The sequence below is a fragment of the Hevea brasiliensis genome, chromosome 9, assembly GCF_030052815.1.
Source record: "Hevea brasiliensis isolate MT/VB/25A 57/8 chromosome 9, ASM3005281v1, whole genome shotgun sequence".
Taxonomy (NCBI): Eukaryota; Viridiplantae; Streptophyta; class Magnoliopsida; order Malpighiales; family Euphorbiaceae; genus Hevea; species Hevea brasiliensis.
Window position 1 is genome coordinate 40,473,390 of NC_079501.1, and position 21,387 is coordinate 40,494,776.

General features: G+C 34.0%; 1 protein-coding gene and 1 non-coding gene across 2 annotated transcripts; one reads left to right on the plus strand and one right to left on the minus strand.

The window, feature by feature from the left end:
- Positions 1-13,395: 13,395 nt before the first annotated feature.
- Positions 13,396-13,502, minus strand: LOC131183552 (small nucleolar RNA R71). The gene has a single exon (XR_009151600.1). It is a non-coding gene; the product is annotated as a small nucleolar RNA R71 (small nucleolar RNA).
- A 1,102-nt stretch (positions 13,503-14,604) lies between these two features.
- LOC131182883 (uncharacterized) lies at positions 14,605-15,333 on the plus strand. Its single transcript, XM_058152237.1, has one exon. The coding sequence runs from the start codon at positions 14,605-14,607 to the stop codon at positions 15,331-15,333; it is 729 nt and encodes a 242-aa protein (XP_058008220.1).
- The last annotated feature ends 6,054 nt before the right edge of the window (positions 15,334-21,387 follow it).

Here is a 21,387-nt window from a genome sequence, read left to right on the forward strand (position 1 = left end):
GTTTGAAGAAGATGAAAATCTACTGTCCAAATGAAGATGTAGTGGTCCACTTTAGGTGTGAGTGGAGCACTAAGTTAGAATTTAATGGTTGTTTAATCTAAAGTTTCATATTCCCACATTTAACTCTTAATTTTTGCTATTTAAACTATGTACCACTAATTTAATTTTTCATGAAATTTTCCAAGTGTAATATCATGTATTTTTAATGGACATTTAGGTCAAAAGACAACTCGGGGTGTCAAATGACCACAATACCCCTGTTCGGGTTGCATTCCCGATTTTTCGGTAACACCGGGTTTTGTCCATTTTTTGATTTCTCACTTCTTCTTTGTACTAATTAATTAATTTTTCTTTGATATTTCTAATGGTATTTATGCTTCAATAGACATTTATTTAAGTCCTAAAAATATTTTCCAGGATTTCCCGCGGTCCAGGGCCAGTCAACGGTCTACACCGCAACTTCCCAGTGCGGTCACCCATCGCTAGGGTTCTCGGCTCGTTTAACTTGGTTACATTTCATTGCTATTATTTTTCTTTTTGTTTTTCTTGTATTTTCTTTTCTTGTATTTCATTATTTTATGTCTCCTCCTCTATATCTAAGTATAGTTCTAGGCATTCTAGCTGTCCAGACAGACACTGATCACCAGAACAGTAGAACGCACTACCGAACATAGGGGTGTTACAATTCTACCCCTTTAAAATAAATTTCGTCCACGAAATTTTACCCAATAGCCATCTTACAATAGTAATACGTTTATTTTCTCTTTTCTATATGATCGTATAATCTTCTTTCCCTCGAATTTGTATAAGACTTTTAACAATCTAATACAATATTTAATTTGTTTGTATAACACCAATCTCCTCTTACTATTATGCTGTCTAATATTTCGGTTCATGTTCCTTCTTGAATGACCCTTGAGGTCATGTTAGAATGATTTATCTAGTCATTGGTTCTCTAACCATTCTAGTCAATAGTCTTCCTCACATTCATAACATTTCTTTGTTATATCTGAACCAACTATTCGAAATTTTTTACTTCCATAACTCTTTTTATCTATCAATATTCTATAGCTTACTTCCTTTTGTACTAAACTATAATCTTTCGATATTCTAACTTTTGAGTTTTAAATCTCTAAGTAGGATTTTCAAACTTATTTCTAACAATTAAATTCTGTCCTGGTATAATTATACCAAAATAGATGCCGTTGGCAACTATTCTCATCTTGGTGTACTATCGAGTAGTATGTAGCTCTACACAATAATCTCAAATCAGTACTGTAATCTGTAGCTTACAATATAAACATAAAAAACATTGCATAGTTACTACGATACATCCCAATAGATCAAATTTTTCGATATTTTATCCTTTCCGAATTTACTGATATTCAAATCTTATTCTGATTACAATATCTATTAACAATTACTAACAGTAAGATCCTTGCCCTCATCTAGAACAATTCTATTATTGTAACTTACTTTTACGTCCTCTTGCCTTACATTAAGTAGGCTTGCCGTTTAGCTTTATAATTTATGGTGTGTTAGAAAATACTTTTCGCCAATAAACTCTTTCAAAACTAATTTCACTTATTATCACAATCCTTATCTGAAAGGATTAATCACTAATGCATCAAAATTTATTCCCTTGTAAAGGAATAACAACAGAACGTGTAGTTCTAACACTAACATAAAAGTATGCAGACCCCCGGTCAAACAATACATAAACGAAGAGTGCCATCCTTCTTCTTAACAAATAATACAGGCGCTCCCCATGGTGACACACTAGGGCGGATGAAGCCCTTTTCAAGTAGTTCTTGCAATTGTGCCTTCAACTCCTTCAACTCTGCTGGTGCCATTCTGTATGGTGTTATGGAGATTGGATCCACACCAGGCATAATATTAATTTCAAACTGCACCTCTCTTTCTGGAGGTAATCCTAGCAATTCATCAGGAAACACATCTGGAAAGTCATATACTGTAGGGATGTCCCTCAATGCTGGACTCCCCACTTGGGTGTCTACCACATGTGCCAAGTATGCTTCACACCGCTTTCTGATCATTTTTCTGGCTAGTGCAGCCGAAATAATGTTTGATGGCAATAGCTACCTCTCCCCGTATATTACCACTTCACTGTACTGAGGGAGACCAAAAGTGACTGTCTTTAGTCTACAGTCAATCATGGCGTGATGCCTGGCTAACCAATCTATGCCCAAGATGATATCATAATCTCTGAAGGGCATTTCAATGATACCAGATAGAAAAGTGTGTCCTTGGATCACCAAAGGACAATCCCTATACATTCTATTAACCTTGAACTCTTAACCTAACAGACTTGTTACTAGCACCTCAAAGTCCATTTTTGTATATGGAACAACAATGCAATCAATGATGCTAGCACTCACATAAGAATGGGTAGAACTCGGATCAAATAACACAAACACATCTTGATTAAAAGTTAAGAAGGTACCAGCCACAACATCAGATGTTTCGGCCTCTTCCCTCTGTCTCAATGCATTGACTCTGATTGGAGCACTGCCTTGCTCTAATTGATTCACTGTGCCTTAGCTGCTTGCTGGGTTACCTCTACCCCTGCCTCTACCTCTACTGAGTGGTTGTGAACCTCTGGTGACAGGGCTCTGAACTGACCCTTCAGCAGTAGTAAGAGGTGGTCCAACTCTACGGGCACTGGTGCAGTCCTTGGAAAAGTGTCCTATGCCTCCACAGTTATAATAGGCTCCTATGGCCTTGTAGCATACCCCACCATGATTTCTACCACAAGTTTCAAATTGGCGGGTAGGGTAGGAACTTCTAGTTGTTCAACGACTGGACCTTGGTGGTCTCTACCTTGATGATCTACCTCTGTTATATCCCTAAGCTCGGGGCTCCTCAAATTCTTTTCTCTTCCCCAAATTACTGCTTGAGCTCTGACCCATAGGTTTCTCCCTCTTCTCTATTTCATGTTGCCCTTGTGGGTGTGGGGTCTGTACTTGGGCTTGGGCTGACAGATTATCAGTCATTTGTTGAAAGAAAGTGGCCATTTGCTACGCCATTTGTGCAGTAATTTGTACCGGTAAAACTAGTACAGTTGGGCCTTCGACACTTTGTGGAGCTAGGGCCTCAACTTGTACTTCTGCTATCACAGACTGTTCTATTGTCTCATTTTTCTCTTCCATATCTTTTCACAGGATTTTTTTTTTATTTCCTATACAACCAACACAAGGAGATTTCTTCCTGTTAGTGCATATTTATAATGTAATATACTATATGTATCAAATAATTACATTGAGCAGTTGTACTATGAAGAAAGAATATTCAAATTATAGGTGAAAACAGAATTTAAAAACATTACTCTGATACCACTAAAATATGTCACACCCTACTCCTCTGTAAGGCATGACATGATCCCGTAGTATACCTAATGAATTACCAATTTCGTCTACTGATAACCCATTAAATACACTATAAGGGATTTTAAAACTTTTCTTACTTCTTTTTACAGTGGTGAGCACTATTTATAGGTGTTAAAAAAATTTTTGAACTGAAGTGAAACAGCTAACACATTTGAAGAAATAATAATTTCTGTAAAAATTTTGGCAAAGTGCCATTTGTATTTTGAATAAAGCAGTTCTTCAAAAACCTGTAAAAAGCACTTCAAATATATTTCTCAATCTCAAACTCCAACTTTTAATCAACACAATATGTTTCTCAACTCAAATTCACAATAATTTTTTAGTATTTTCAAAGGCTAAAATAAAAGAAATATATCATAATATTTACAAGTCAAAATAATTTACAAATATAATGTACAACTTCAATATACAATTTTAATTTACAATTGCTCAAAACAAAGAAAACTATATACATACAGTGAACATACATTACAATACAAAATGCAAAATATAGTATACGCAATATACTCGATGAACTCTTAATATAGCATTAGCAGCCTAGTCTGCTACCCTGTCAGTCTGTTTACTTGCGACAGCAATGAAAAGCTATCGCTGAGTAAAATTTACTCAGTGGTGCACAATAATAATTTGAAATACGATATATAAATCTTTTATTGACAATTCACAAATCAAATAATTCATAATTCCATTTCACAATTTACAAAGTTCATATAACACAAATTTGATCAAATAACTGAATAATACAGTTTTGCCTATTAATAACACAATTTAGGATAATACAGTTTTGCCAATCAATAACACAATTTAGGCCATGGCATAATTTTTCCGCACATGCCGTGTTGTACACCACGACAAGACACACTCACCCCAATAATCGAAATCAATGAGAGAGGAAGCTAGCTAAATAATGAGTACTCATCCACACTCACCTTAGACTGGCAAGTCAAAGAGGGAGGAATATAATCACACTCACCCTAGACTGATAAGTCAAAGAGGGAGGAATATAATAACAGTGTCATGCCAAGTGTGAATCAAAATAATTCCAAATCACAATATTTCATACAATTCCCAAATCACATTTTATCTCAAAATTTCCATTTGCAAAATAGGCAACACAATAATTTCCAAATAAGATTCTCAAAGCCAAAACAATCAAAAATTATTCACAACTCATTTCTCCAAATAATTTTTTTGGTAAAAGCAGTGAATATAAAAAGTATTGTGCACAGACACAATTTAAAACTATAATGTTCAAATAAATTTTTAAGTAGAAAATAAGAAATCAAAATTATTGTACACAAACACAATTTAAAACAATAACATACAAATAATCATAATTAATTTCAATTGAAAAATTCAAAAAAAATAACTATTGTGCACAAACCTCTGATAACTGTCTCTTGCCTCTGACTCAGTGTTTCCTTCCCTTTCCCTGAGTCTTTGCTAACTGAAACACACGATTTGAAGTGTTTCAGTACTCATTTAAACCGTCTCTAATAATAAGGCTTAATACTTAATTTATTGAATTCTATTATTTCTTTAGTCAACCTAATATATTGACCCTCGATGTAGTCTAGGTGAATTAGGTTTTAATGTTACCAATATGTCACATTTTTAGCTTTTTAGGGGTGGTACATGTTACCCAATTCATTTCCATGTATATTGCATTTTATTGTAATTTGCCGGATATCGGTATACTAATTTGACCTAGCCGGATGACCTAGTTCCCTCGGTTTTCGGTTTCGGTAAAACTACAAACTTGTAGGTCTATGTCTTATTGCACGCGGGGTAAAATTCCAGGTCATTCTGAGTTATGTAGACCAAGTTATAGTCATTTTACTATTGCTGGTCAAAATGTATCAAAATGGTCACTTTAGGTCACTTTTGGTTCGGCCAGTTTTTGGACCCGAACTTGTGCAAGCTATTTGACTTACTTATGGTCATTTTTGAGCGTTTTGTGTCTTCATAAGACTTGTAGATACATGTCTCAACTATTCATGGTAAAAATTTCAGGTCAATTGGACCTATTTTGAGTGAGTTATGGCCAAAACACTAACTGCTACCCAAATGGTCAATTTTCAGGCCTTAAATGCACTAATCCAAATTTGGTCATTTTTTAAGTCACCTTTTAGGCAGAATTTTGATAAGCTTCCTTCATGAAAGTTGGCACTTTTTGTGCCTAGTTTTACCTTCAATTGGTCTCATATCAATTGGAGCCACACACTTAAGGTTCTAAGCTAAAATACACACTGCCCTATTGCATATTGTTCATCACTCGTCAAAGGACACATTTAACATTACCAAGTTACACATTCATGCCAATTCTGTTTTGTACCATAACATAAACACATTTCACAACACATTTTTGGTCATTTTGGCAGCTTATAACCGCACTCAATATGCACATTACAGTCCAGAATTTACCAAGTCCAAATTATAAACAATTTAGCCACATAATTATATGTCCACACTCACACCTTTATACACATGTACAAGCTGCCATAACAAGCACCATAATTCAACAATATAATTCCATAAACAAAACCATGAAATAACAGATTTTGGTCTACACTTCACATTTTCGAATTGTAATCTTCTTCAATTAGCTTTCCAAGCTTCCAAAGTCAAGTGTACATTCACATATACTTAGTATAAATCGCCCAATTTATTCCTACACATATAAACACTTCATCAACACTTTAATCTACCATTTACATACAAGGATAAATTGTTCTTATGGAGTTTCCATGGCTGCCAAAAATATACATCTCCCTTAAAACATCAAACTCCAAAAATCTTTCCACAATTCAACTACCCATAACATCCACACAAACTTTAATGAAGCAAGCATCAAAAATACCTACTTACCACTTTGGAAACTCTTCAAAACCTTGACTAAACTTGATCTTCTTGCTGCCTATCTACTGTCCAAGTGGTGTAGATCAATTTTAGTGAAGGGAGCTAGTGGAAAAATGGCTTGGATCATGCTTGCATGAAGCTTCAAGGTGGACGGCAATGGAGGTTTTCCTTGGGAGCATTTCGGTTGATCTTTTGGGAGGTTGAAGAAGATGAAAATCTGCTGTCCAAATGAAGATGTAGTGGTCCACTTTAGGTGTGAGTGGAGCACTAAGTTAGAATTTAATGGTTGTTTAATCTAAAGTTTCATATTCCCACATTTAACTCTCAATTTTTGCTATTTAAACTATGTACCACTAATTTAATTTTTCATGATATTTTCCAAGTATAATATCATGTATTTTTAATGGACATTTAGGTCAAAAGACAACTCGGGTGTCAAATGACCACAATGCCCCTGTTCGGGTTGCATTCCCGATTTTTTGGTAACACCGGGTTTTGTCCGTTTTTCGATTTCTCACTTTTTCTTTGTACTAATTAATTATTTTTTCTTTGAAATTTTTTAATGGTATTTATAATTCAATAGACATTTATTTAAGTCCAAAAATATTTTCTAGGGTTCCCCGCGGTCCAGGGCTAGTCAACGGTCCACACCGCAACTTCCCAGTGCGGTCACCCATCGCTAGGATTCTCGGCTCGTTTAACTTGGTTACATTTCATTGCTATTATTTTTCCTTTATTTTTATTGTATTTTCTTTTCTTGTATTTCATTATTATATGTCTCCTCATATATATCTAAGTGTAGTTCTAGGCATTCTAGCTGTTCAGACAGACACTGGTCATCGGAACAGTAGAACGCACTACTGAACATAGGGGTATTACAGTTTAGCTTAGTTAGCCTATTAGTATCAAGTATACCAGCAAGAACATTGTATTGTCATTCTATCAGATTAAATTGTAGAAAATAACAAAATTCCAATTAGTTTATTATATATTATAATTAACCAAAATGATCATGGTCTTTTAATCAATTTGGTCCTCCCACTAACTTGGTGAATCCTACACTTTCAAAGTAGAAATGGAAATCTTAGTTGGAACAGATTTCTAGTGGGTGATTGAATTCTTATAAATTGTTAATCACCATCAAGTATATCTATTCTTGGATGCATAATAATTTATAAGTGAGTAACACTTTACTCTTCACATCTCATGTGTGGCTCAATCATTTATTTGGCTCCTAATGTTCAAAACCTCAGGTACATCCATTCTTGATTTATCTTACATTAGTTAAGTTAAGCCCACTAAGTTAGTAAGCATGCAAATTTGAACCTTAATGATCTCAAATACATCTATTCTTGACCACTAAAGTATTTGTATACTCACAACAACACATGTTCAAAAATTACTTTAAGAAGATCTCTTAAACCAAATACATCATTCTTATGTTACCGTAGTCAATAATGTAAATGTTCAAAACTTTTTAAATAATTTCCTTAGTGGAAGCCATAATGCAATTTCCAAAATTACGCTACCACTAACTTAATCATTCAATTGGAATATTTTTTGGCCAACTTAAATACTATTTGGTCTTACTTTTCACATTATCCGTTTTTCATGCAGATATCTCATGCATACATTCATGAACATACATATCTCATACACGCATTCATCAACAATAATGTAAAAGGCATGATTATAGACTATTCTATGGGAGTCCAATCCTAGCCACAAGGATTAGATTTAAGGGCATCCTAAGTTATCATCCATCTATTTGAAGCTTGATTACAAATCTTCAACTCTTGAAGTCTTGTATTCTCACTGATCTTTATCAATGTCCTAAACTTCTTTTCTTCTTGTAAATTCCATCAATGTCATACATTTAATATCCTTGGCATACCAAGGTGAAATTACAAAAGAAATGAGCTCAAAATCCCAAAGAAATAAATTACAACCTTTATACATTGAAATAAATTTAATTATTACATTCCCATAAAATAAATAAGAAAATAATCACATTGGTTTCTTAAGTCTATGATCATCCTTTCATATAATTTACACATCTAACTCTTGAATATGAGATTTAACTCTAAATATCTAATATTTAAAATTAATTAATTTTTCATGAATCTCATTCATAACCATGTTATATTTATATTGAGACTTAGATTAAACACTTTAATCATCAAGAAAAATAAGAAAAACTAAAAAAAAAAAAATTGATTAAAATATTTTCACTGCATGGGCCGAATGGTGCTAATTCAAAATTGATAATTTTTCTTAGATTTTTCTTGCTCTAACTTACATCCAATGCAAAATTGTTGAGTCCCAAACATCATATGACATGAATTAAAGTTTCCTAATAGCAAATTAAGGTGGCTCTGATACCAATTAAATGAGAAATACACTTAAAGGTGCAAAGTGCAAAATTAACAATTTATGAATTTTTCATACCTAGTGTTTCATGTAATATACAAATCATTTATACTATTGCAAAACACATATTTTGGTCATGATAAATTATATTTCAATTGCAAACATGCCTAATTGCCATTAGGAAACTAAACCCTTAAACTAACAAGATCAAGTATAAGGAATTTACCTCTAAGGTTCATAATCAAATTCCAACACCTAATCCGGGTTGAGTAGACCACCAAATGTTGATCCTCTAGTTTGTCCACACAAACAACTTGATCAAAGCTTCTTTGAATTAACCAAAACTCCTTTCTTATGCTCCCTTTAGTTTCGACCAACCTTGCACAAGTTGAAGTTTAGGGGTTTTCTAGATTTCAGCTTTATGGAAGTGTATAGAAACTATTTCTATACCTTTAACTCAAGAGTTACAACTTCTAATATCTCTTGAATTAAGCATAAAAGAAAAAAGATGGAAAAATTTTTCTTAAGAGAGAGAGAGAGAGAGAGTTTCGGCCAAAAGAAAAAGAAGAAGAAGAAGAAGAAGAAGAAGAAGAAGAAGAATCTCTATTTTTCTCTTTTCTAACTCTTAAATATTTTAATTTCCCCAATAATAATTAACTTTACAATTGTCCACATCTAATTTCATAATTAAATGTGTTTTTTAATTCTTATTAGGCCACTTGTCAAGTTAAGTTAATTAGCAGATTAAAATTTTAGTTAATTAATATTATGAAAAATACTAATTAACTGCCACTTTCTCTCTCCTTTGACTCAAGTCAAATTCACTAAATTAATTTCTTACCTTATGAATAATTAATCAATTTTATAGTTAAATAATTTAAATATTAACTTGAATGCTTCTATTGATAAATTTAGTTTCAAGTCATGCTAGGGGCTTCGTAATATTAATTTGATTAATTAACCAAACCATTTAATCAATTAATCAAATTAATTTTGCTTTGATCATGTTGTTCTTTTGTGTGTGACTATCTAGGTTCATTACTTATTGGCAATGAGAATAATTTTAACTCTTTAATATTATTAGAACTATTCCATACTTAAAATGAATTCCCTTTTCGTTTAAAGTTCTCAAAAATCATGGTTGACACCTAATATAGTGTACCACGACTACCCAAATAATTATGAATTAATCTTTAACATATGAACCTTGATCATACATACCATGCTCTAAAATCTCTCCGTTATAAAATCCCGATTCTAGCTAGAGTTATGGTTTATGTCAAACTCTTATTGTTTAGAATCATATATTCTCATTTTAATTTTAATTCTTGATTAATAAGACTTTCCAGTCATAAACTCTTTTTTGACTAAGTTTATCTATCCTGGCCTGGAGCTTAACTTATTAAGAAAATTTTAAATGGACATCGAATTTTATCCCTATTTACCTAGGGTAATGGATCCCATCTTGACTAAATACCTATCTCTATATGTAATTAGTCAAAGCCAACACATGCCCATACACTCATATCTAGTATAAGCATGAAAGTAGTATCAAACTCAAACCACCTATATACAAGATAACTGTGTTATCTCAGGTCAAGGGATTATATGCACTATTATGATCTAGATGATTATGCATTGACAAGAGTAAGCTCCATGTACATACCATCTTATGTCATTGGTTTTGCCTACTTATCTTATAAGTGCCCATTTTGTTTGTTATATGGCATGAGACCCACCATTCCATATTATTAGTATCTCTTACTAATCGATGAGAACAAACTCACTCATATTCTTAACACTTTAAGAATGAAGCATCTAACAAGTTACTAAAGGATATTTTTTATTAAATTTAAAACATTTCAAGTTAAAAGAAAAAGATATATGCTATTAAAAGGGAATAAATGTTCGCAAGATATAATTTTAAGATATACTCTAAGGCATACTACTAACATCTAAATGGTATTAATTGAGTTTAGGAGGTTATGAAGACTAGAATTTGAGCTTATTTAAATAAAACCAAAACATTTACCACTTCTATTGAGCTTGTTAGGGATGTAAATGTTCACAACCCAATAGAATTTAGAGAAGGTTTGCTATAAAGATTCTGAATCCCAATCTGATGGGAAGTTATCGAAATACAATATTGCCAATTTAAAGGTTTGAGCAAGAACTTGAGGTTTAGTGTTATAGATGAAATGAAGATATTAGTTTGGTTGCAACAAGGGTTTTTTAGGAAGGTTAGAGGTATGACAATTAAGCATAAGGATGGGATTAGGGAAAAGGTTTTAGGGAGGGATAAGTAAGGAGGAAGCCATAATTATACTTCTTTGCTAGCTCCTATCACATCCTAGTCTGCTAGCACCTATCACATCAAGGTAATTCCTTCATCTTCAATGTCACTCTTATTTAAGCAAAGTTTGACATTACCACCTTAGGTTATTGTATGCAAACTGATGTCAACAAAATCTCATGTCATTGAGGTTGTATCATTATTAAGTGATACACTTATATCATATAGATGTTTTTAAGAACATTTGTATAACATTTCGTAACATTTAGACAGGTAATTTCATACATAATTATGAAATTCATTAACTTTTGTAAATCTCATTGCTCTGCACTAAATTCTATGTTTTATGCATATTTTCAGGCATTTTGAGGGAGTTCCAAAGCATAGGAGTAAAGAAGGAAGCTTGGAAAAACTCAAAAAGAAGAGCATTATTGCTAATACACTTTACACGGTTCATGTAAATATACCATAGACCCGTGTAACTTACTGTCAGGAGAAAACCAATGAAGTCAAAGAGGAGACATAGTACACGGGCCCTATAACATGACTTGTGTAAACTACGGAGGCCAGTGTAAAATTCTCCCTAGCAAAGCTTGAAGAATTTCCAGAAGAATAACAGAACATGGGTCATGTAATTAGAACAGTGTAACTAGCCAAGGCCTGTGTAACCTTCTGCCTAAATACGGGATGCAACCTTCAAGTTTCAGTAAGTTACATAGCCCTAGGCCATGTAATGACACACAGGCCGTGTATTAGCCGACAACCAGTTGCCTGATTTGATTATAGCTCTAGTTTTTACACTCAGAACAAACTTCTGATACCTTTGGGACTCTAAAATCTTAACCCTAGGACATTGAATATAAATAGAAGCAGCAGAAAACAAAGAAAGGGATCCCTGATCTTCAAACACACATCCTCGTATACATATAAATTCATCATTCTCTCCAAGCCGTCTTGAAGAACAATGCATTAGCATCAAGGGAGAGTCCTTAGCCGAAGTTTCACAAATTCAAAGTTGCAGAGAATTCTCCTCAGTTATTTTATTTTATTTCTTTGGCTATTTTTTTTATGTTCTTTTGTTTTACTTTTATTATGTTTACTAGACTCACCATCAGTGAGTAGTTTCTTTATTATGGAATTAGGAGAGTAACGCTTGTAATCATTGTTATGGATAAATATTGAGTTTTATCTATTGGATTTGAGTTTTGTTCTTTGATTTAATGTTCTATGTTCTTAATGCATCCTATGTGCTGGTACCCACTTAGACATGATATAAGATACTAATTGAAGAACTAAAAGGCGAAGGTTAGTATTGGAAAATTGGAGTATTAAACTTAGGAAATTTAACCTAGAGATAGGAAGAAATCCTTCGTGGAATTCCATAATTAATCATAGATCTTAAAGGGTTTTTATTATAACTAATCACCAACAAAAGTAGGGTTTAGCTCTAATTGAAATACACCTTAGGTGCCTTAAGAGAGGGTCTAGGATATCTTATGATTAATTTCCATTAAAGCAATAATTCTCAATCCAATGAATAGACAAGATTGAATTCATAATAAGGTTAAAGTGTGAAATCTTAACTCTGGAATTATTTTGACATATTGTTTTATTTTAAGTTTATTGTTCTCTTAGTTTTTAGCACTCAAAATAAATTAGATTCACTCTCCCATTATATTCAGTAGCCTAGACAATCATAATTATTGTGTCATTTAGTACTTGCTAATTAAATTCCTCGTGGGATGATACTCTACTGACTACTTTAATACTTGTTAGCGATCCGTGCACTTGCTGAGTTGTAAAACCAGCAAACAAGTTTTTGGCGCCGTTACCGAGGATTTTATTTCTAGTAATATTAGGCGATAGGCAATTTAGCTAATTTGAGCATTTACTGTCACTATTTAAATTTACTTAATTCATTTTTATTTTTTTATTTTCTCTTAGGTATTTGGTTTGGTACATGACCAGAAGAAAATCGAAAGAAGAAGTTTTGGACTTGGATCCTAAGATAGATAAAACTCTAAGAACCATCAAGAGAGAAAGGAGACGCCAAGAACATGATCAAGGAATTTTAGAAACTCCAATCATGGCCAACAACAACAATAGGCTAAGACCCTTGAGGGACTACAGAGCCCCATCTATCCAAGGATTCCAACCCAGTGCTTCAAGACTTACAGTGGAGGCTAATAATTTTGAACTCAAACCAGCATGGCTCCAAATGATTCAAAAGACCTAGTTTGGAGGTTCACCTATAGAAGATCCATACTACCACCTCCAATGCTTTCTTGCCCTATGTGATACATTAAAGATGAATGGAGTCTCTGATTAAGCTATAAGACTCAGAGCATTCCCATTCTCCCTTCGAGATAAAGTAAGGAACTCTTTCAACCAGCCGGAACATTCACCACTTCGGAAGACCTCTCGCAAGCTTTTCTAACAAGGTATTTCCCACCTGCGAAGACTGCAAAATTGAGAGTTGAACTCAACACCTTTAGGCAAAAGGAAGATGAATCACTCTATGATGCATGGGAGAGATATAAAGACTTACAGAGGGAATGTCCACACCATGGTATTAAAGATTGGCTCCTAGTTCAGAATTTCTATAATGGGTTATTACCCTCTATGAGGAGCACAGTAGATTCAACTACAGAAGGAGACTTGATGGAGAAAATAATAGGAGAAGCCCTTAAACTTTTAGAGAGGGTCACTTATCACAACTATGAGTAGTCAAATGAAATGGGAGATACAAGAAGAACAACAGGGATCATGGAATTGGATGCCCTAAGCATGATAAATACTTAGTTTGACTAGCTCACCAAATGGCTTGATAGAATGCAAGCCAATGCTATAGGGATGAGCAACCAACACTACGACAACTGTGGAGGAGGGTGTATGACTTCAGAATGCAACAACTTCAATGAACCCTCTATAGAATAGCTAAACTATGTGAATAACGGAGGAAACTTCAACCAGAGGTAGCTTAACAATCCATATTCAAACACTTACAACCTTAGATGGAGAAACCACCCTAATTTCTCCTGGTCCAACTCTCAGAATCAACCCATGAACAAGCAGTAAGGGTACAGACCACTAGTACCCCCAGGTTTTTAGAACAGAGGACAAAACTTAATGCAGCAATAGCTACCACTCCCTCAACCTCAACAACCTGAACCAAAGTTTACTATGGAATCCATGATGGAAGGCTTCTTAGCAGCCCAACAATAGCATAATGATATGATAAAGCAGTTAACTTCTAGAATAGACCAACTAGCCACCCACAATAAGATGCTTGAAAACCAAATTACTCAGCAGGCAAGTTCTTCAAGCAAGGCTACTGGTAAATTGCCAAGTCAACCAGAGATGAACCCCAAAGAGTACTGTAAGGTAGTTACCTTGAGGAGCAGCATGATATTAGAAAAACAACAATCAAAGGAAAAAACAACTAAGAAACCCTCTGATAAATCTGATAACCAAACAGAGGAGAAGGAGAAAGAAACTAAAAAGGAACAGGAAGAGGAAATAATGAAGAAAAAGAAGTTACTAAAGCCATATCAACCTCCTCTACCTTTTCCCCAAAGATTCCAAAAGGGTAAATTAGATAAGCAATTTGAAAAGCTTTTAGAAGTTTTACAGAAACTTTACATTAACATTCCCTTCACAGAAGCACTTTTTTAGATGCCATCCTACACTAAGTTCCTTAAAGAAATTCTTTCAAAGAAAAGATGGTTGGAAGACTATGAGACTGTTGCTCTTATAAAGGAATGCAGTGCCATATTGCAAAACAAGCTGCCACCAAAGCTCAAAGATCCAGGAAACTTCTTCATACCTTGTCTTATTAGCAACATGAATATAGACAAGGCACTCTGTGATCTAGGTGCAAGTGTGAGTCTGATGCCTTTATCAATATGTCAAAAGCTAGATGTAGGAGAGCTCAAACCCATAACAATTTCACTGCAATTGGCTAATCGGTCTGTCAAGTACCCAATTGGCATCTTAGAAAACATCCCCATCAAGATAGAAAAATTTATCATTCTTATTGATTTTGTTGTCCTGGAGATAGAAAAGGATGTCCAAATTCTTATCATCCTGGGAAGACCTTTCTTAGGAATCATCGGAGCTATCATAGATGTTAAGAATGGGTGGTTAGCTCTCAAGGTAGGAGATGAAGAAGTGAAATTCAACCTGTTTAGAATAATGAAGTGTAAACTTAAACTTGATGAATGCTTAAGGGTTGACATAATTGACAAGTTAGTTGAAGAAGAATTTCACAAAAGACATCTTGAAGATCCTCTTAAAGCATGTACAATGTATGGCCACATAGCAGATAATGAAAACACAGAAATTGCAGCTTGTGCAAAATCTTTAGAAGCTAGCCCATCCCTACCCTTAGCTCAAGCTTTCTAGGTGGAAGAGCTAAAGGAGGAACAACCCAAAAGCAAGTCACAAGAAGACACCAAATAGGTAGAACTAAAACTTCTCCCCTCCATACTAAGGTACATATTCTTGGACTCAAATTCTAAATATCCTGTTATTATCAATGTTGGCCTATCTAATGTAGAAGAGGAAAGATTATTAAGGGAACTTAGGACCCATAGCAAGGCTATAGGTTATAAAATAGAAGACCTGAAAGGGATTAGTCCTTCAATTTGTATGCATAGGATACCTATGGAGGAAAATAGTAAACCCACTATTGAACATCAAAGGAGACTTAACCCAAACATGAAAGAAGTAGCTAAGAAGAAAATTCTAAAACTATTAGATACAGGTATTATATACCCAATTTTTGATAGTGAATGAGTTAGTCCAGTGCATGTAGTGCCTAAGAAGGGTAGGACAACTGTCATTCATAGTAAAAATAATGAATTAATCCCTACTAGGATAGTCATTGATTGGTGCATGTGCATAGATTATAGGAAATTGAATAGTGCCACTAAAAAAGACCATTTTCCTCTCCCTTTCATTGATCAAATATTAGAAAGGCTAGTGAAACATTCCTACTTTTGCTATCTAGATGGGTATTCAGGATTTTTCCAAATTCCTATTCACCCAGAAGACTAAGAAAACACCACATTCACATGCTCTTATGGAGCCTTTGCATATAGAAGAATGCCTTTTGGTATTTGCAATGCCCCTACTACTTTTCAAAGATGCATAATGGCCATTTTTTCTGATTATATTGAAAATACTATGGAAATTTTTATGGATGATTTTTCTATCTATGGAACTACTTTTGATGAATGCCTAGCTAATTTCTTCAAAGTGTTGCAAATATGTGAGAATCAAACATGGTTCTAAATTGGAAAAAATGTCACTTCATAGTAAGGGAAGGTATAGTTCTTGGGCACCTGGTATCAGAAAGAGGAATTAAAGTTGACAGGGCAAAAATTAAAATTATTGAAAAGATGCCACCACCAACATCAATCAAGGGAGTGCGAAGATTTTTGGGACATGCAAGCTTCTACAAAAGATTTATTAAAGATTTTTTCAAAATAGCTAAGCTACTAACTAATTTAATAAGTCAAGATGTTCCCTTTGATTTTAATAAAAATTACCTTGTTTCTTTCAACAGGATCAAAGAAGCTTTAATTTCAGCACTAATTATGCAACCACTTGATTAAGAGCTACCATTTGAGGAGATGTGCAATGCAAGTGACTACGTAGTTAGAGCAGTACTAGGACAAAGGAAGGATAAAAAGGTCCATGCCATTTATTATGCCAGTAAAACACTTGACGATGCACAAATCAACTATGCTACCACGAAAAAGGAATTCCTAGCAGTGATGTTTGCAATTGACAAATTCAGATCCTAGCCACTCAGATCAAAAGTCATTGTATACAAAGATCATGCTGCCATTCAGTACCTTTTGAATAAGAAGGAGGCAAAGCTAAAGTTGATTCGATGGATCTTACTCTTACAAGAATTTGACCTTGAAATCAAGGATAAAAAGGGATTCGAGAATGTGGTAACTGACCACCTCTCAAGACTAAAACAGTAAGTGATGGTTGTCGAATCCACTAAAATTTAAATTAACTGAAATTACCAACTATAAAATATTTTCTGCAGTAAGTGGTAAATCTAGGTCGAACCCTAGAGACTGAACTACTAAAATTTCGTGCACTTGTGTAAAGCAAAAATAAAGAAACAAATGTGGGGGGGGGGGGGGGGGGTTGTAACATTAAATCAGAAGAAATCAGAAATTAAAGAACTAAATATAAAACTCTCAATTTAACAAACTTCAGCCCAAGGTAATTCTCATTCCAATGCATGACTCGATCATAGACTAAAAAAATATAATTATCTCTTATTGAATACTTAAAGTAGATTTACCAAACAGCAAGGTAAACCCCTAACTTCCCTATACTCATCAATTCGAGCCCAACACTCTTGTTGACTCTGACTTGGTATTAAGCAATCCTCATCAAATTAATAACTGCTTTAAGTAAAGGAAGTAGTTAAGCTGAACAACAATTTATGAAGCATAAATCTATTGTTTCCTTAGGTTATTATTGAAAACTTGGACCATAATCAATAAAACCTAATTGCTACTCACATTCAATCTTACATAACAATTACGGATTATGAAGATGAACTAGCAATTGATCATATTAAACAATTAACTAATAGGTCATTTTAGCAAATCATTCAATAGATCAAAGGCAATGAAATCAAGAAACAATAAATATTCAAAAAGACATAAATTTAAATTAAGAACCTGATCTCACAAATCATGCAAAAGAACTTGAATCCCTTGAACTGAATTAAGAACTTAGCCACTCATGTTCATGGCTTACAAAAGAAAAATAAAATAAAGAAATCTAAAACTATGGATGTGAATGAAGAATGAAGACGTTGAAGGAGTGTTGAAGGTCTGAATGATTATGTGTATGCTACTGCCCAAAGATGCCTTTATAATCAAAAACCTAGTCCCAAAGATAGGAACCATGTCACACCTTACCCCTCTGTAAGGCATAACATGATCCCGTAGAATACCTAATAAACTACCGAACTTCACCTATCGATAATTCATTAAGTACACCACAAGGGATTTTAAAACCATTTTTTTTTTTACATTTTGGAAGTGGTGAGCGTTTTGGTAGGAATTAAAATCATTTATTCAAAGGTTAAAAACTAGTAAAAATTTTTTTCCATTTTTATTTTTCTGCAATTTTTATAAAAATTTCGGCAGAGTGCCGTCTGTATTTTGAGAAAACAGTTCTTTAAATACCTGAGAAAAACACTTCCAATAATTTTTCACCACTCCCAACCTCCAATTAATCTCAAATCAACACAGTTCAAATCATTTCACAATTCAACCAAAAATTTATCAACTTAAAATATTTCATAATTCCATCCACAGTGCATATAATATGAAATTCACAAATACAAATCTTAATTTACAGAAGGAAATCAAAAAATAATATTATTACAATTTATTATACAACTGCTCAACTTTACATTGATACATAAAACATTACAATATTTACTCAAAATTAACTACAAGGGTATAAAATAATACCCGTATAAAAAGATCAGTGTGGTCCTCAATTCAATAGCAGCTCACTCTGCTGCTTTCTCCTTGCTTTTATCTGCGACAGCAAAATAAGCTATCGCTGAGTATAAAAATACTCAGTGGTGCATAATAAAAATTTTAAATACAATACATAAATCATTCATTAACAAAATACAATTTAAATATTTCTCAATCACATTTCACAAATTATCAAAACTCATAATAACACAATTTAGTCAAATAATTTAATAAACACAGTGTTGCCAAGTCATACAAAAACTTAAGTCATGACACAAAATTTCCGATCAATACCGTGTTGTACACCACAACAAAGCAATCTACAACCCCACTAATCGAAATCAATGAGGGAGGTGGCTTGCTAGCTAATGAGTACTCATCCGATCTACAACCTCAAATGGTACACCAGAGAGAGAGAAAAAATAATCGATCTCACCCCATAAATGGAGGAGGAATAATAAGGCACTGTCATGCTAAGTGTGAACACAAAATCAATTCAAAACAATTTAATCAAATAATTTGTGAGAAATCTGATCAATTTCCAAAGTCATATTTGCGATCATAAAATGGCAACACAATACATAATTAACACAGAAGTCAAATTTTCGAGAATAAAATATTTAAACAAGAATTATTGTGCACAGACCTGACGTGAGTTGCCTCTAGGCCTTGACTCAGTCTCTCAGACCTTCCAAGTCTTTTTCAGCTGAAAAACACAGTTTCATAGTGTTTCAGTACCATAATTTAGCATAAATCCAAAAATAAATTTAACTTCACTTTTACCTAGCTCTAATGTGCTAAACTCGACGTTCTTGAAATTTTTATATTTTGGTTTACTATTCACTACACTATTCAAGTCAAATTGTTGACTTTCTAAGGCTTAATAGGTATGGGAATCCTAACTTCACCCACATACCACATTTTGGTCATTAAATTTGTTGATTTTGATTGTTTATTAAAATTCTAAGTCTTTTAGGCAAAATTGCAAATTTTCAGTTTTGGTGCCTTAGGTTGCACTGTTCCATTGGTCATTTTACTGTTGGAATTTGGCAAAACTTTTTTCATCGAAAATGTTCTCTATTGTCTTAAGTTTATTCTCCTTTTTGAATCACTCCAATTGGAGTTTTGTAGCTCAAGTTATAGCTATTTGAACCATGGCTGCCGGATTGGACACAACCCAGTTTTCTGGGCAAATTTTGGTGCTGGCAATTTTGGATCACCAACTTGGGGCGGCCAAATGACTTGGTTAATGGCATAATTTGGGTTTGTGTTCTTCATGAAAGTTTTAGGTCTATATCTCATCTAAGCACTGGTAAAATGCAGGTCATTTAGACCTTCCTAGCTCAAGTTATGACCAAATGAACAAACACTGTTCATTTGGTCAGTTTGTACTGGGCAGACTGTGATTTTTCAAGTTTGGTCAATTTGTTTACTAGGTTTTGGTCACTTTTTGGACATGCTTCCTAAATGAAAATTGTGTCATTTAGTGTCTATTTTCCTTCCCAATTGGTCTCATATCAATTGGACTTATAAAATTTCATTTTTGGTCCCTCAAAGGTAACTTGGTCATGTTGGGCATGCTTCCTAAATGAAAATTGTGTCATTTAGTGTCTATTTTCCTTCCCAATTGGTCTCATACCAATTGGACTTATAAAATTTCATTTTTGGTCCCTCAAAGGTAACTTGGTCATGCTGCCAGCAGCATGACCACACTCAATCCGAATTTGGCCTTAACTCCAACCATTCCAACACACTTCATTTGGTCACAAATGACCATTTCTCACTTCACATTAGGTCAAAGACATCATTTACCACTTCCTTACATTTTTTTGTCTCTAAACCCTAAGTCCAAACCCTAATCACACTAAATTGTTGCATTTAGCTAATTTCAAAGCTTTTAACTATAATCATTCAACTAATGGAGGTCCATCAACTCATTCAAATCCATCAAACCATACAAATATACTCCCATACACCTGCTGGCCGAAATTCAGTTTGGTCCTCCACACATATTTTATTTCATTTCAAGTTTATTTATTGTCGCAAGGTATTTTGCGGTCGCCTGAACGAACCCTCACCGAAGTGGGAAAGAGTGAGGAGTCGCCACTTTAATTTTGAGGGAAATTAAAGAAAACCGTTTATGAAGATAAATTGAAATCAAACCACTTCAAGGCAGAGATTCTAGGTTCGGGGTCCGTAAACGGGTGGGGAAGGTGTTAGGCACCCCGCCTCGTCCCTTAATAAGGGTAAGTAGATTTAACTTTGCATTAGTTAGGAGGGCTTGAATGAGAATGTTAATCCTTTTGACCAAAGAAATATTTGATTTTTCACTAAATTTGGATTACCCAGATACATAAGTAAATGAGACAACCTCAGTGAATTGACGTCGCATATCATTTTTGGTTTTGGGATTATTTTTGCGCACAGGTTAAAATTTGGTGTGAGAATCGGATAAGAACTCTCCTTCGATCTCTTTTAAATATTTATTAAAATTCTGATTGGAGATCGGATAAGAACCCTCCTCCGATCTCTTTTGAAGTATTTAAAGTTTTAGGATTGAGAATCGGATAAGAACTCTTCTCCGATCTCCTTTAAGTATTTATTAAAATTTTAGCTCGAAGATCGGATAAGAACTCTCCTCCGATCTCCTTTTAAATGTTTATGGAAATTTTAGATCGAGAAACGGATAAGAACTCTCCTCCGATCTCTTTTAAGTACTTATTAAAAATTTTGAGCTGAGAATCGGATAAGAACTCTCCTCCGATCTCTTTTAAATGTCTATTGGAATTTTAAGTTGAGAATCGGATAAAAACTCTCCTCCGATCTCTTTTAAATTAACAGGGGCCTGAAAGGGACTTTTCTGATCTCCCGAATCTTAATTTCAGCTACATGTCTTAAAGCTAAGGATTCTGGCATTCAAAGGTGCTGG

Bases quoted from the DNA above. Each gene is read 5' to 3' on its own strand.
- LOC131182883 (XM_058152237.1), top strand. From the start codon at position 14,605: ATGCCATCCTACACTAAGTTCCTTAAAGAAATTCTTTCAAAGAAAAGA.